The sequence below is a fragment of the Alosa sapidissima genome, chromosome 24 (assembly GCF_018492685.1).
Source record: "Alosa sapidissima isolate fAloSap1 chromosome 24, fAloSap1.pri, whole genome shotgun sequence".
Lineage (NCBI taxonomy): Eukaryota > Metazoa > Chordata > Actinopteri > Clupeiformes > Clupeidae > Alosa > Alosa sapidissima.
In genome coordinates, this window is record NC_055980.1 from 5,633,615 (window position 1) to 5,649,419 (window position 15,805).

The 15,805-nt window shown below is 41.0% G+C and overlaps 2 protein-coding genes across 2 annotated transcripts in view; both read left to right on the forward strand.

Moving 5' to 3' along the window:
* The first annotated feature begins 7,770 nt into the window (after window positions 1–7,770).
* Window positions 7,771–10,420, forward strand: LOC121700367 (probable vesicular acetylcholine transporter-A). Its single transcript, XM_042083273.1, has one exon. The coding sequence runs from the start codon at window positions 8,256–8,258 to the stop codon at window positions 9,801–9,803; it is 1,548 nt and encodes a 515-aa protein (XP_041939207.1). The 5' UTR covers window positions 7,771–8,255; the 3' UTR covers window positions 9,804–10,420.
* Window positions 10,421–11,354: 934 nt separating this feature from the next.
* The window catches only part of LOC121700174 (choline O-acetyltransferase-like), a 30,988-nt gene continuing 26,537 nt past the window's right edge, over window positions 11,355–15,805 (forward strand). Inside the window, exons 1-4 of the mRNA XM_042082977.1 lie at window positions 11,355–11,505; window positions 11,859–11,966; window positions 13,207–13,398; window positions 14,513–14,631. Of these exons, the coding sequence (XP_041938911.1) occupies window positions 11,919–11,966; window positions 13,207–13,398; window positions 14,513–14,631 (359 nt within the window). The 5' untranslated portion in view covers window positions 11,355–11,505; window positions 11,859–11,918. The remainder of the gene's footprint in view (window positions 11,506–11,858; window positions 11,967–13,206; window positions 13,399–14,512; window positions 14,632–15,805) is intronic.

A 15,805-nucleotide genomic window follows, 5' to 3' on the forward strand; every position in this document is an offset into this window, starting at 1 on the left:
GATTCTTCTTTAGTTATTGACAGATTGCATCAATTGTTACATACCGCCACCTACTGTACAGGAGTGTGTAGAATGTTGCAGAAACCTTGCTTGGAAACCTTTGGCCATAGCTGGGAAGGAATATGTGAAAAATCATGAAGATTGGGCACTTCTGGATAAGTGTTTGATTTTTGGCAGGGTGTTAGGTATAGGCCTAAGGTTTTCAAAAATCCATGGATACAAGTTGGGGTGGCCCCCCTAGTGGCAGTTATCCATAAAAACCAAAATGGCCCCCGCCGAAAAGAGAAAAGGTTATATCTCAGCTTTCTTTAGTCTTAAATTGTTGTATAATGTATTTTCTCTACTTTGTTTGATACAAGGAATCCAATTTTGATTGGATGTTGGATGTTTGATGTTCTTATTTTAAGTCCATTTCCATGTTAAATCTAGTATCATAGTCATATTTAGGTCATAAACTGTTAATATCTCTGGAAAAAATTACATTGAAATATTACTCAGGCCCCTAGACCCATATTTTACCTCCAAGGTATGCTTTTCTTTGTTGATTGGACAGGTCACTATCACTATAGTGTCAAAAATCACGTTGTGACCAAAAGGACCATTGTTCAGGCCTTAAATAAACACAACTTACGAACTATGCCACAGTGAAAAGTTATATTAGGCTTTTCACCATGTTAAGGATCAATATTACATTTTAGTAGCCTAGAAATCTAGATGCAACCACATGTTGTGACCAAAGGGACCATTGTTGAAACCTTAAATAAACACAAATTCAGAACTATGCCACAGTGAAAAGTTACAGTATATTAGGCTTTTCACCATGTTAAGGATCAATATTATATTTTAGTCAAATAACACAAAAACGTTCTCGTTAAGTCAGTCACTCGTTCTTGGCTAGAAGCAGAGTGATTATGGCTCTGTAACCTAGGCAAAATGGGGACTTGAAACCTTTTCATCAATATAATCTTTCTGCCAAGCCTTTAAACATGTTTGTCGGCATAGCCTACTGGGTCTTTGTTCCTTTATGAATGAACACATTTTTAAAAAAGAAATTAGCTGATCTAGCCGTAGTCTACTCTATTTACCTTCAATACTGTATGTCAATTTAATGTCAAGGTGAATGAACACATTATCTACTGCTGTTTTGTCTAAAAGTACACATAATCATGAAGTTGCAGCTATATATTTGCCGCTACAATTACAGTGTTGTGTTGACCGAAAACTGCAAACTGTGTCATGAGAACGAACGACAAAATCCACCTCTACTCTATACACTTTATTTTAATTGGCCTGATAGAAGTTTAATTTTTCGAGCTCACAAGCCAACAGAGAGTTGCTAGACTAGCCCTGGCAGCAAATGTAATTAGGCGCTAGGTTCAGAATATCTGCACATTTTTCAAGTGCAAATTTAAAGACTTTTAAGACCTTTTCAAGACATCTAAATGGAAAAAATAAGACTATACCACGTCAAAAAAGATAAACATGACAACACTGTTTTATGCAATGTTTTTTTTTTTTAACACCCATCCCATTTTGGATGTCTACAGAAGTTACCAAATATAGTTTTTTGTGGAAAGAAAATGAATTGTGTGTGAATCACCTTCACAGCTATAAATGGCCAATTTTAGGGTCTGGACTCGTTGCTTTTGAAGCTGACTGTACATATCTGGTTGTGCTACTGGCTGAGGCTGACTGTTCTTCACCTGTGTCTGTAGTAGCCTAGGCTACTTGCCAAAGACATGTGTACTGGACTGGATTCTCTTCAATATTTCTTTTCAAATGTAGACTAAAGCTATTTAAATATTTTAATAGGCCTATTTTATATACTTTACTATGTGCATCTATTGTGCCGTATACAGCACAGCAGATCAAAGTTAATCCATTAGGCTACTTTACATTTTGCATACATTCTGTTGTATCTAAACCAACCAAAGCTTGACTGAAACATTGTAAAACCATTGACTTGTTTTAAAAAAATGTATGGGAAAAGTGAAATCCCCTATTAATTAAGAGACAGGTCCTCCTCGCATATTATTTTTATTAGAATATTATTTCTGCTGAAAAAACTGCTATGTGGAAGTACTGGGAAAGGCTGACAAGCAAGCCTATTCACTTCCCTGTTGGGTAGGCTAGGCCAGCAACACACGCTGGAGAGATGCAAACAGAGGAACTTTACGTGTATTTCCTCCTGATTGTGAAAACTTTCTTTTTCTGTCAGTCCGTGGTTCCTTCATAAAGGATGCTTTGGTGTTGAAGATGTTGACTGGAAGTTGTTTCGTGGGGAAAAAACAATTGGCTTATTGGTTGATATGGGTGTGTGTGACTGTGACAATAATAAGCAGAGAATGACATTGACCATTTTCTCTATCATCTCCTGTTGCTATGTCACTTTTCAAGTCCAGGCCTGTCTGGAGAAATGATATTTCGCCCACTCAATTAGAGGCACTCAGCAGCAGCTCAACCTAAGGGGGTGTAGTGGTAAAATAAGAGGTGGGTACACTATCAGTTCTGTGATCACGGTAAGGTGGACTGCGCCATGCAGTAGTGGGTTTTTAAAAAAGGCATTCAGAACATGTTTGATGAAGGTGGAGGGCAGATGCACAATATTGTCCAGGTGCAATGTAGGCTATAAATGCCCTCCGCTGGCTGCAGATAATTGCAGATTAACAATAAACAGTAATGCTAATCTGAAGTACCTGTCTAGTTTTATTCCATAAATATATTGTTTTTATGGACGTTATTGGCATGCGCGATCAAGAGCTTCCATGTACGCTTGTGGCTGTTGACATGAATCAAACATGTTCTGAATGCCTTTTTTAAAAACCCACTACCGCAGTCCACCTTACCGTGATCACAGAATCACCACTAGGCCTACACTCTGCTTAGGTTGAGCTGCTGCTGAGTGCCTCACATTGAGCGGGTGAAATCTGATTTCTGCTGAAAGGCCTGCACTTGAAAAGTGACATGGCAACAGGAGATTAAAAGAAATAGTCAATGCCACTCTCTGCTTATTACTATCACAATCACACACCCCCATATCAACCAATAAGCCAATTATTTTCCCCCTCTGCAGGGGCAAAAATAATAAACAACTTCCAATCAACATCTTCAACACCAAAGCTTCCTCAAGCCCAATCTTGCCGACCAGGTGTAATGCACTCTAAAATAAAGGCTTTAATGAAAATGTCAATCCCTTAGGTTCAGGGATATAGTGGAGGCTAAATGCAAATAAACTCAGTTTGTCCACCTCTGAAATTTGGATAAGAGACAGGCACATTTTTTCTTGCTGTTTTCACACCTTTAGTGATACACACGTTGAAAACATATTCACTCTGCAACCACTACACTTCCTCCAGTAGCCTTCTACTTCTTGATCTACAGAATGCAGATGACACCCGCACAGAACAAATGCTTCCCCCAAAATGTAATTGCGGATAAAAAAATACACGAAACCGGATGGAGACATTTCACTCGCTCGGCGGTCCCATACAAAAATGTAATACCTCCCTTTCAAAAATTCAAGACATTCCAGACAATTTAAGACTTTTTTAGGCCTTAAAAACCGAAAGTTGTATTTAAGACTTTTTAAGGATCCGCAGGGACCCTTTAGGTTGCGTCTAGATTTCTAGGCTACTAAAATGTAATATTGATCCTTAACATGGTGAAAAGCCTAATATAACTTTTCACTGTGGCATAGTTCGTAAGTTGTGTTTATTTAAAGGAGAATTCCGGTGTGATATTGACCTAAAGTGTATCGAAACATGATACCGAGTGTGAACGTATGTCTCATAGCCCATCTCGACTTGTCCCCTGCACTCCAAAATCTGGCGCTAGTTAGCCGATGCTACCAACAACTTTTTCAGTAGTGGTGCTTCGGCATCGGGCTAGCCATGCAAATAAATCACTGTTTTACACCCATTTACGAGGCTCAATGTATCTCCACACTTCATTGGTAGACTTCCTAGGGCCCTGACATTTAAAACGAGACATTGAGAACTTTGAAAAAGCACTGGTAGTTTACTTACAAGACGATTTATACAGACAGTATCTTCACGAAGTTTACCGTTTGCAGCCATCTTGAATTTAGTCACGATAAGTCGAGCAAAGAGTAAGAATGAACAGGTATGATAAGGGATCAGATTCAAAAAATAATTCAGTGGAAATGCATGGATTCCAGTTGCTGCTACTGGAAGAAACTGGAATCCATGCATTTCCACTGAATTATTTTTGGAATCTGATCCCTTATCATAGCTGTTCATTCTTACTCGTTGCTCGACTTATCGTGACTAAATTCAAGATGGCTGCAAACGCTAAACTTCGTGAAGATACTGTCTGTATAAATCGTCTTGTAAGTAAACTACCAGTGCTTTTTCAAAGTTCTCAATGTCTCGTTTTAAATGTCAGGGCCCTCGGAAGTCTACCAATGAAGTGTGGAGATACATTGAGCCTCGTAAATGGGTGTAAAACAGTGATTTATTTGCATGGCTAGCCCGATGCCGAAGCACCACTATTGAAAAAGATGTTGGTAGCATCGGCTAACTAGCGCCAGATTTTGGAGTGCAGGGGACAAGCCGAGATGGGCTATGAGACATACGTTCACACTCGGTATCATGTTTCGATACACTTTAGGTCAATATCACACCGGAATTCTCCTTTAAGGCCTGAACAATGGTCCTTTTGGTCACAACATGTGATTTTTGACACTATAGTGATAGTGACCTGTCCAATCAACAAAAAGAAAGCATACTGTACCTTGGAGGTAAAAATATATATTTTTATATATATTTTAAATATATATATTAATATATATATATATATATATATATATATATATATATTTCAATGTGACCTTTTTTTTCAATGTGACTTTTTCAGAGATATTGACAGTTTATGAGGTAAATATGACTATGATACTACATGGAAATGGACTTAAAATAAGAAGAACATATCAAAATTGGATTCCTTGTATCAAACAAAGTAGAGAAAATACATTATACAACAATTTAAGACTAAAGGAAGTTGAGATATAACCTTTTCTCTTTTTGGCGGGGGCCATTTTGGATTTTATGGATAACTGCCACTAGGGGGGCCACCCCAACTTGTATCCATGGATTTTTGAAAACCTTAGGCCTGCCAAAAATCAAAAACTTATCCAGAAGTGCCAGAAGTTCATGAATTGCATCCTAGCTACTAGGCTACTATAAAATTACGCCTGATCCTGTACATAGATGGATTCCGCATGGATTGTTTTGACCCATGTTTATTGTACCTGAATTACCAATTTTAAAAAATGTAAAAAAAAAAAAAACCTTTGGCTGCTCAATCAAGAGGCTGTGAAATAAATCTATAAATCATAAATAATAATAATAAGAAGAAGAAGCAATAATAAAAACAGAAAAGAATAATTAAATAATTAAATCATAATTATAATTAAATAAGGAAAATAAATAAGGCTCTAATTATGTTGAATTCAATCCTGTATGTCCCATTCTTAATCTTGTGTACACTATTTCTTCTTTCCTGTTTTGCATAATCATTCTTTTCCTCTAATACATTTATTTTGGCTAATCTATCTGCATTTTGCCACAATTTGCGCGATACTGCCCCCTGCTCTATTTACTGGCTTAAAGGTTGTATCAGCAATAGCGGGGATACGTCACTTCTGTTGATGTTCAAACAAAACAGAGCTAGTTCGCTACTCCCTCCCCCTCCCTCCCTTGCAATTAAAACTCTCCTAAACGCGCATCTCGTAGATTATTGGTTAAAACACTTTATTTTGCCTTTGAGTGGGTTGCCAACCCTTGTTGATAGCAATCGTTTTTGTGTACAGATCTCGGAGCCTAGACTGCCTACAGAGACGGCCTGCTTATGGGGCAGACAGCTAGCGGATCGTTAGGAAATATTAGATGAATGTGATCATTTATGTTTGGGCCTTTTTTGTCCCTGAAATCGCTGATACAGCCTTTAAAATACCCTAGAGGTCTCAGAGCAGTCTCAAATATAGGTAGCCTATTAGGCCTGTCCCGAAAATTACTGAAAAACTCAAAGACACTATTTAAACAACATTGACACGTGTTTCAACACTGCATTTCGGTCGTTGCTTTTACCTAACCATTACCTTAGGCATGCCAGTTATGTATCCACCAGCTGCCTGCCTGCAGCCTAGGCTACTTCCAAAACTCCAAAGCTGCTTGCTGTCTAATTGGGTTCCGAGGACACAAGTTCAGTGTATCAACAACACTCAATAACAGTTTATGTGATGTGTTAATCAATTAAATTCCCAACAATTTGACAATAGCTAGTTCTGGAGTAGGCCATTGAACTAGCCCGCTTGCTTACGACGAGACTCAGGCTGCGCAGTCGGCACCCGCTTCCATATTTGGGTTTTGGTTTGCCAGGTTTTAGCCTATGACAAAACGGTTGAAATTGAAACTAAGTGATCGTGTATGTGTAGGGTGTATTTCATATACAATCTGGCAACCTGGGAGATGTCAGACTAATAGAAAAAAACGAATGGATCAATGATTTTAAAATGAAGTTTGATGGCCATGCAAATTACGAGAGTTTTCCGGGAGAAATAACAAAACGGGAGGGTGCCGGGAGATGACCTTGAAATACGGGAGAACCCGGGAAAAACGTGAGTGTTGACAGGTATGAGATAGATAGATAGATAGATAGATAGGCAGCCTTCACTACCGGTGGGGTGGGCTGCCGTTTAGACATTCATACACTGTTTTGGGCTAGTACTTGATTGGTCGCCAGATGGCGTTGTCACACCATTATATGAAGGGTTATCGACAGAATATTATATATATAATATATATAATATCGTTTTAAACCTGCCGATAAACTTGTGACAACCTTCTGGTTGTGCCTTAAACTAATATGAACAGACTAGTCAGTCTATATATCAACCATAATCGTATCAATATTTACAAATTACTTTTTTTAAATTGCATGAGCAAGCGACACAGGCCACACAGGCGCTGTCCAGGGTGCTGAAACGTCTTCCGTCTAGGACTATATCTTTGCTTGTGCAGAAAACTGACCTAAAACTCAATCCTACGTGTTCGTTTTTTTATGGTCTTTACAACAAAACTTTACATAAAGTACTTTTTACATAAAGAGGGCCCTTTTGACGATAGTTAGTCTATGCCTTTAAGAAAACACTCTTACAACACATGTTATCATGAGCAGGGGCCTCTTCATCACTTCTTGGGTGTTGCTGGAGTAGGCCTATAATAGCCCCTTTGTATCAACATAATGAGTTTCCTGATGATTATACAGGTTGTTTCTTGTTCATTGTTCATATATAAAGCTACAACATTACAAAAAGACTGTTTCACTGATATTTTTATACCATCGTGTTTAAGTGTGTTTAATTTTCTTACAAAACACATTATTTCAGGACTAAGCCAACGCTATAGAAAATATGCCACTTAGTTCTCTTGGTCCATCAACAAAAATGAAGAAATGAGACATCCCACACTATCATACCAAATCTGCTTGAATTTGTAGTTCGTTCCTGGACCAAATGCACGACCTTCAAAAATCACATGTAGGCTAATAATGCGTTAATATACACGAAAAAATCACCAGAAGAGGCTGTCCGATCTACAGACGTAGAAAAACATGACTCCTCATCTCATTGGAGAGGAGCCTTTACTGCCTGAAATTAGCATAAAGGACGCAACTGGCAACCGACCCACTAGGGACCAAGCTGGCCATGCGTCACAGCCCCTCTGTGAATGGAGAAGAGGGGGAGAGAGAAAAATGAAACATGATATTGGCAACATCTACGAACTAATTCCTGCCTATGGCAGCGTAAGCAGCTTTGATCTCAAAGAGACGCGTGGACGCGCCACAGGTGACGGAAAAGCTCCTACAACGCCCGCGCCCTGTGTCGCCAACTGATAAGCGTCCGAGGGAAAACTTCCCAGGAATAACGACAGGCTCGGGGCCCCGAATCGAAGAGCAACGCGCGTGATTCCACGACGTCACCTCTCAAAACCATGAAGAGACAGTTGACGTTAAGGACCAAACGTGACGAGGACAAGGCGATCGGAAAGTCGCTGGTGAAGTAGCTGGATGCAACGGGGACACAGCGGGGCGAAAAAAGTTATTGTCTTTCCCCACCCGAGTGACTAAAAGAGACAACAAAGGACCGTCAATGTTCAAACTATGCTCTCTTTGTACTGACATACCAAGGTAGGAACCATCAATTCCCGTGTCGCTGCACATAAAAATATTGAACCATGGAATCGGAAGGATCTACGGGACTGGCGAAGTCTGCCGCTGTAAAACTGTCTGAGATGGGAGAAAGAACTAAACAATTAGGTACCGCTATGCAAGACCCAAACCGACAGAGACGGATTATTTTAGTGATTGTGTGTGTGGCGCTTTTGTTAGACAATATGCTCTATATGGTTATAGTGCCAATAATTCCAGAATACCTGGCGGATCTGGAAAGTGAGCAAGAACATGCTTATAAAGCTTCTCATTTAAATTCATCTGCATTCAAAAGCAACAAAGACAATTTAGACGTCCAAATTGGAGTTTTGTTCGCATCCAAGGCTATCCTGCAGCTGCTTGTCAACCCTTTTACCGGAACTTTCATAGACCGGGTGGGATACGACATTCCACTTTTAATCGGACTCACTATCATGTTCCTCTCCACCTGCATATTTGCGTTTGCCGAAAACTACGGGACCCTTTTCTTTGCGCGCAGTCTACAGGGACTCGGCTCGGCTTTTGCCGACACCTCTGGAATCGCAATGATTGCGGACAAGTACACTGAGGAAGCGGAGCGAAGTCGCGCTTTGGGCATCGCCCTGGCGTTCATCTCGTTCGGGAGTCTGGTTGCACCTCCCTTCGGCGGCGTCCTGTACCAGTTCGCCGGCAAACGAGTGCCCTTCATAGTGCTCGCTTGTGTTTGCCTGGCCGATGGCTTCCTGCTTTTAACTGTGATAAAGCCTTTCACGAACAGGACTCGAGAGAACATGCCCGTGGGCACCCCGATCTACCGACTGATGATTGACCCGTACATAGTCGTGGTGGCGGGCGCCCTGACCGTGTGCAACATCCCCCTGGCCTTTTTGGAGCCGACCATCGCCAACTGGATGACCACCACCATGCACGCCAGCGAGTCAGAGGTGGGAATGACTTGGCTCCCAGCGTTTTTCCCTCACGTCCTCGGGGTGTATATGACTGTCAAATTAGCAGCCAAGTACCCCAACTTGCAGTGGTTCTACGGCGCTCTTGGTATGGTCATCATAGGAGCAAGCTCCTGCGTCGTGCCAGCGTGCAAAACTTTTGGCCAGCTCATGCTCCCCTTGTGCGGCATCTGTTTCGGCATCGCGCTTGTAGACACCGCGCTCCTGCCAACCCTTGCCTTCCTCGTCGATGTGCGGCACGTTTCCGTGTACGGCAGCGTGTATGCTATCGCTGATATATCCTACTCGGTCGCGTACGCGATGGGCCCCATCGTGGCCGGCCAGATTGTGCACAATTTGGGCTTCGTGCAGCTGAACTTGGGCATGGGACTGGTGAATGTGCTTTACGCGCCCACCCTGCTCTTTCTCCGCCACGTGTGTCAGATGAAGCCGTCCTACTCCGAGAGAAACGTCCTACTCGAAGAGGGGCCACAGGGACTCTACGACACCATTAAGATGGAGGAGAGAAAGAGTAAAAAGAAGGGCTTCAGCTCCGCCGGTAACTGCGTCCCCATTGATGAAAACGGACTGGACGCCTTCAGAGAACACGGGTCATATTCAGAGGAATCATCTGGTCCAGAGTACAGTTAGAAATTAAAAAGAAAAAGAGTCGTAGATAGTTACATTTTTTTTAGAGATTTTGTTTATTTTATTAACTAGAATATATTTTACTTAAGTTATGTGCAATATATAATTACCAAATAATGATTGTCTTATGCGTTTCGGATATGGGTTTCTTAGTTGATCATGATGCTATCATTACAGCTTAAATGACCAAGTCTATGGTGAAACGCTTCCTCCTATCATTATTGTGAAAGGTCTATATTCGACTTTGTGCACATGTACTGTATTGTAAAAAGGTAAATAGAAACATGTATGTAAAATAATATATTAAAACTTCAGACACGAAATCATGAAAACCAAATATCGTACTTTATATTTCCAGGTGAACACAAATATTTGTTTACAACCATATTATCGTTATCATGACACTTCATTGCAAGTTTTCAATCACTGTAATAATTTGGAGTGACTATTATCTTCTAGTTTGAACTGTTAAATCACATGTCTACCACAAATAGCCCTACTTGTTGTAAATATGTAGGTATCTGTAAATTCAACTATGCCTATGTGGACTAGTGTAAAATGGAATGTGTGTGTTTTGTGATTTAGGTAGAACCTATGTAATGTCAGAGGAGAGAATGAACTAAAACGTACTGAAATGTGTTCTGGTTGAATAAACCTTTAATCCAAGTGGTATCCCTGTTATTCATATTATTCACTCACTGAAAAAAAACGAAACGAAACTTTTTTCTTGGATTTCAGGAGTAGCCTATCTAATTGATAACCTATATTTGGGATTAAAACGTAGTGCACCATATTAAGTTCTTTGGACTTTCAATTAGTTTGATCTGGCGGGTCTTCAAATAAGTTGGAGACAGACATCTTGCTTGATAAGAATGATTTTGCTTGATAAGAATGATAAGAATCATTTTTCAAGTTCAAATGCATGTTAAAGGACGAACAAATATCAAACGACACAGAAAGCTACGTGGAACAGGTCACATTGGCCGATAATGAAAAATAACTTCATCATTCTTCTATCATCCAGTTCATCATCCTATAAGAAATAAACATGTTCAGATCCTCACAGAATTAAACATTTAAAAAATGAGAGTACGAGAGAGAGAGAGAGAGAGAGAGAGAGAGAGCGAGAGAGAGAGAGAGCAGCTGCCCCCTAACTGAAAATGGCCAGACATGTGAAGATAACATGGGCAGAAAATGATGATCTGTGTCTTTATCATATCTGCAATAGGTTGCAGCATTTTCTGTTTATGCTTCCAAAAACAGTGAAACCGTCATAAACGCTAGTCTGCTGTGGGGGTAAACTCAGCCCCCCAGTCCAAACCCTTCCACCTAACTTCACATCCAAAATGAAGTGACTTACTGGGCTATACTTGCAGCCAGTTTTTATCGACTCATCCATAATATTCTTTGCATAGGTGGGCAGGGAGGGGGAAAGCTGTCACATAAATATGCTTCCGCGAATAGTTTTCGATGGGAGGAGTTTCTGGCCCGCGGGCGTAGGTAGACGCAAGCACCTTCAGCACGTTTCACTTGCTCAGTAAGAAAACCGTCCAAGACACCGACGGCTGGATGACGCGATGACTGGGAACGTCCGCGCCGCTCACTCGCATCTGGGAGCATCGTAGAACCGGATCAGGCATCGGCGAGGAGGGATGGAGAGGACTCTGTCAATATATTCGTCCTACTGACTGGAATTAATCTCCAGGTAATCACCAAAGTTTGTTTACATTATTGTATAAGGAATTGGTTTTAAAACAAAGGTCTGTTAGTAAATTAGTTAGTAAGTAACTTCTAAAGTAGCCTAGCTTTAAAAAAGAATATATCGTCATTGAACTTTGACATGTTTCAGAGTAAGAGCCGGGATGGTTCATAGAATTACCATGTTACTGTGCAATTTTGCCTGTAAGTTTTCAGCAACTCCAAAAAGAGGTGTCCAGATATGATGCAAAAACTTGTGTTTTAATTAAGTAATTGCCAACTGTAGAACTACAATCCTGTATACGTTTAACAATGAAATTTGATTATTGCAAGATTGACAATTTAAAATGTGGATTGTAGGACTTAGGTTGTCCTGCTGAACTGACGGGAGTCTGCATCTTCACCCGACCAAAGACAAGTATGCCTATCTTGGAGAAACAATTGTCCCAAGGCCGCAAGGACAGCGCTGTAAGTTTACAGCCACTAGTAGTTTTTTATTTAGCCTACTTTTTTATTATTGCTATGTATTATTGTTATTGGTTTGTGTAGCCTACCAGTTAAAATGACCGCAGGGACATGGACGTTATAATTCAAAATCCATGCACAACACTGAGATTACCATAAGATACGACTTTAAGGGAAAGACAGGAGTTTCGGCAGCACTGAGAGATGGGATTGTCCATGGAAAGTACGTGCATGTTGTGACCACTAGGGGCGAATGCTTTCAGCACGCTGGACGCTCGAAGGACTTGGAGAAAGACGGCAAACAGCTGTTTTCTCCGCCCGATGGAATGTGAATGTTTCTCATCGTGAAAATAGCAAAGGCTGTGTTTTCATGGACATTTAAAGAAAACAATATTAAATACTCACAGGGTCAGTTGCATGGCTAAAGAAGGAAAATCTTAACGGAAGGAAGTGAAGTATAAGAAAAAGAAAAATGTTATTCGTCCTGGATCTATCACGGTATAGCATAATATCTAAATACTGATATTGTGGGTGTGTCTCCGGGTAAACAGAAAATGGAAAGTAAAGGAAACCATATTTTTAAGACCTAGATTAATTTGGGTGCACACGAATAGTCTCCTGGCCAATTTAAACAACATGCGATTTTTGACCGTGAGAATGAGCTGTCAGTTCAGTGAGTGAATGGAATAAAAGGTAGCCTATGTAGTCCTTCAGTAAAATTATATGGCAGTCAAATTTCAAACCGATATGACCATCAATACCCTAGCCTATCCCGTTGAGTAAAGATGTTGATGCAAAACATGACAGTAAATCAAAACCATGATACAATGGCAATTAATCTTACATTTCTTTCATTGCTGAATTATGCATATTGCGCTGGGCTACGTTAGTTGCGGACTGTTTACAAGTCACTTAGGGGCTATTTTTGAAGCCTCGTCATTAGCATGTTACCCAAGGACATAAGAGTTAAGGAAGAGGAAAAATGTCTTTCCCACAAGGGTTTCCAATCAGTGCATGTCTCCAAGCAATTCTCGATTAATTATGTATGGTGCTCTCTGTGAATACAAGCTCAAACGGAGATGAGAAAAAACTTCAGAAAGATTTAAATTTTTAACAATTAAAACCTTTCTGGCTCATGAATAAACGCTGTAAGGCAATCTAATGAGAAATAAGTTGGTATATAACAACGTTCAAACGAAAGAATTTATATGTTCTAACGAAAGTGCTGTTTCTACACGTACAGGCCTTACCCAAGGTTCCGGTCCCTTCTCTGCACCAGACGCTGAAAATGTACTTGCGGTGTATGAGGCACCTGGTGCCGGATCAGAAGTTCCGGGACACACAAGCCATCGTGGAGGAGTTCGGAAAAGCTGGAGGCATTGGCGAGATACTCCAGAGAAAACTGCAAGAGCGCAGGGATAGAACCGAAAACTGGGTACATTTCTGCATACAACCGCACGTTACATGGTCGGACAGGGAGTTTGTGTTTACTAGGCTTCTTCTTTTGGTAATAAATATACTCGTTAATAATTCAGTAATAGCCTACATTTGTTTGATTTTAACGGTAGCTATATGGGTTTGGCAAAAACAAACCATTTGAGAAGGTGACGCAGGAGAGGACGAGTTCAATGAAAGAGTGTAAACAGTGTATCCAGACCTATCACATGAGCCATTCACCATTGGGGGGTTCAATCTAAACTGCCGCACGAAGCTAATGGATTTCAGATCCCCGATATCTATCATACTCCCCGCCACACAACCGCCTCTCCGCCTCCCGTCCCCTCTTCCCCGTACCTGACAAACGCTGGGTCGCCCTGTATTGATGACCAGTCTCGCTCTATTGCGCAGAACACCGTCTGTCGTCAAAGTAACTGATCGGACACCGAAGATGGACGGGGGTTAACAAAGGGCACGCGGAGCAAGAGCCCCCTGACGCACACAGTGTCCGAGACTTAGACAAATGAGTTTCCCTGTGGGTTTAAAAAAATAAAAAAAAAAGCATAGTAAGCCCAACCCAAAGAAGTCTCACAGATGAAAGCTTTTCTCAGGGAAGAACATTCTTCCCTCACTGGATGACTGGTAGGCCTAACTGTGTAGCCAAAGAGCTCTCAAGAGTTATGCAGAGAAACGTCCATTAGAGTTATTGTTCATAGGCTAAATCTATAAAGACAAAGTAAATATTTGTCATCTGAGTAAAATATAGGTAGTGATTTCACTACCATTGACAATCATTGGGTTCTGATGTAATATATCCACCTGTTATGTGATATACTGAGTACAAAGAACTTTGATGATATATCGCTTTTGGTTGCACTATGTGCATAAAAATGTGCTATCTACAGTAAATACTAACTATTTTACAAATCATATAGCCTCTAAAAAGAATATCTTCACCCAGGCCATATAGACTAACCTGATGACACTTTAAACTTATGTTGATCAACCAATCTTTACATATATTTGCACTTTATGATATTAAAACAGATGTACAATCACATATGACAAATAAATCTCTTGAATCTTGAAAACTTTTTTTGTCTGTGTTTCAGGTGTACAACTATTGGCTCCATGATATGTACTTGAACAACCGATTAGCACTGCCAGTAAACTCCAGTCCCGTCATGGTCCTCCCAAAACAGTTCTTTACAGACAGAAAGGACTCGCTCAGGTACGTACCACACTGACAGTGTGTTTCTACGAGCTGATTAGTTCAGTGAGCTCTGCCAGGTTATCCTAATCAAATGTAACCAGTCCATCAATAATGACTTTACAGTCTTTAGCCTTACAGGTTGTTGGGCAATATTTCTTAATCATCAGCAGGCAAAGGTTGTTGGGCAATATTTTTTAATCATCAGCAGGCAAATTTTCATGATCATCCATCCAGAACACTTTGGGCCAAATAACTTTCCCATGTAAGTACTGTACCATGTGGCGGAAGTGGAGGCTTCACAGTTATCATGGTGCTGTAGTCAAATGATCTGCTCTTACAAGATAGCGTCCTTGTCAGGATTTTCTGGGTGAATGTATACACTCCATTCAACTGTTTACGTACAATATAGATTGTTGGTGCATGTTTGAAAATGTTAGCACTATGCCAATAGTTCACATGTACATTTGAACCAAATTCTCTAGTAGTGATAGCCCGTATTTGTTCAATTGATATATTGTTATGGTGTACAATACATTGTACATCTGACTTTTTGAGACTAGATCAAAGATGGAGTTACATGGATTCGGAGTCACAGTTGTTGCCTTGACCAGCGAGTTGGGTATACACACATACTGTACATGGCCCAGTTGAGGCAGTTGATCTGATTCACACCAAGGACAAGGCCCCGCACCGGGCTTTAAATCTCGGCCCCTTATTAAAAGGCCTGTGGTCTGTTAGAGGCACACAGGAGTTCAGCCGGGCGACTGTAACTCACCATTAGCTTTTGTCAGCCCATGGCTCACTAAGTGAATGTTTCCAGGGCATGGGAGAAACGGAAGGAGGGAGGGAGAGGGGGATGGAGGGAGAGAAGGGAGGGGAGTGGGTTAGGGTGATAGACAGAGAGAGAGCGAGTGAGAGAGAGAAAGAAAGAAAGGGATGGAGGGAGGGAGAGGGATGGAGGGAGAGCGGGGAGGCTGGTTGGCGGGGCACTGACACGGGCTTTTATTTGATGGGGCGCGACAGCACTAAGCATCCCTGAGAGATTGCTGGAAAAGCTGAGCAGCCACAGGCTCTCTCACTTCATTCTCTCTCTCTCTCTTCCTCTCTCCATCTCTTCCTCTCCAACTCCCCAGCTCTTTCACTCTTTCGCTTTCTCTGTCTCATTTTTGTCCTCCCTCTGTCTGTCACTCTG

Excerpts from the sequence above, each read along its gene's own strand:
- LOC121700367 (XM_042083273.1), top strand. The coding sequence starts at position 8,256 with ATGGAATCGGAAGGATCTACGGGACTGGCGAAGTCTGCCGCTGTAAAA.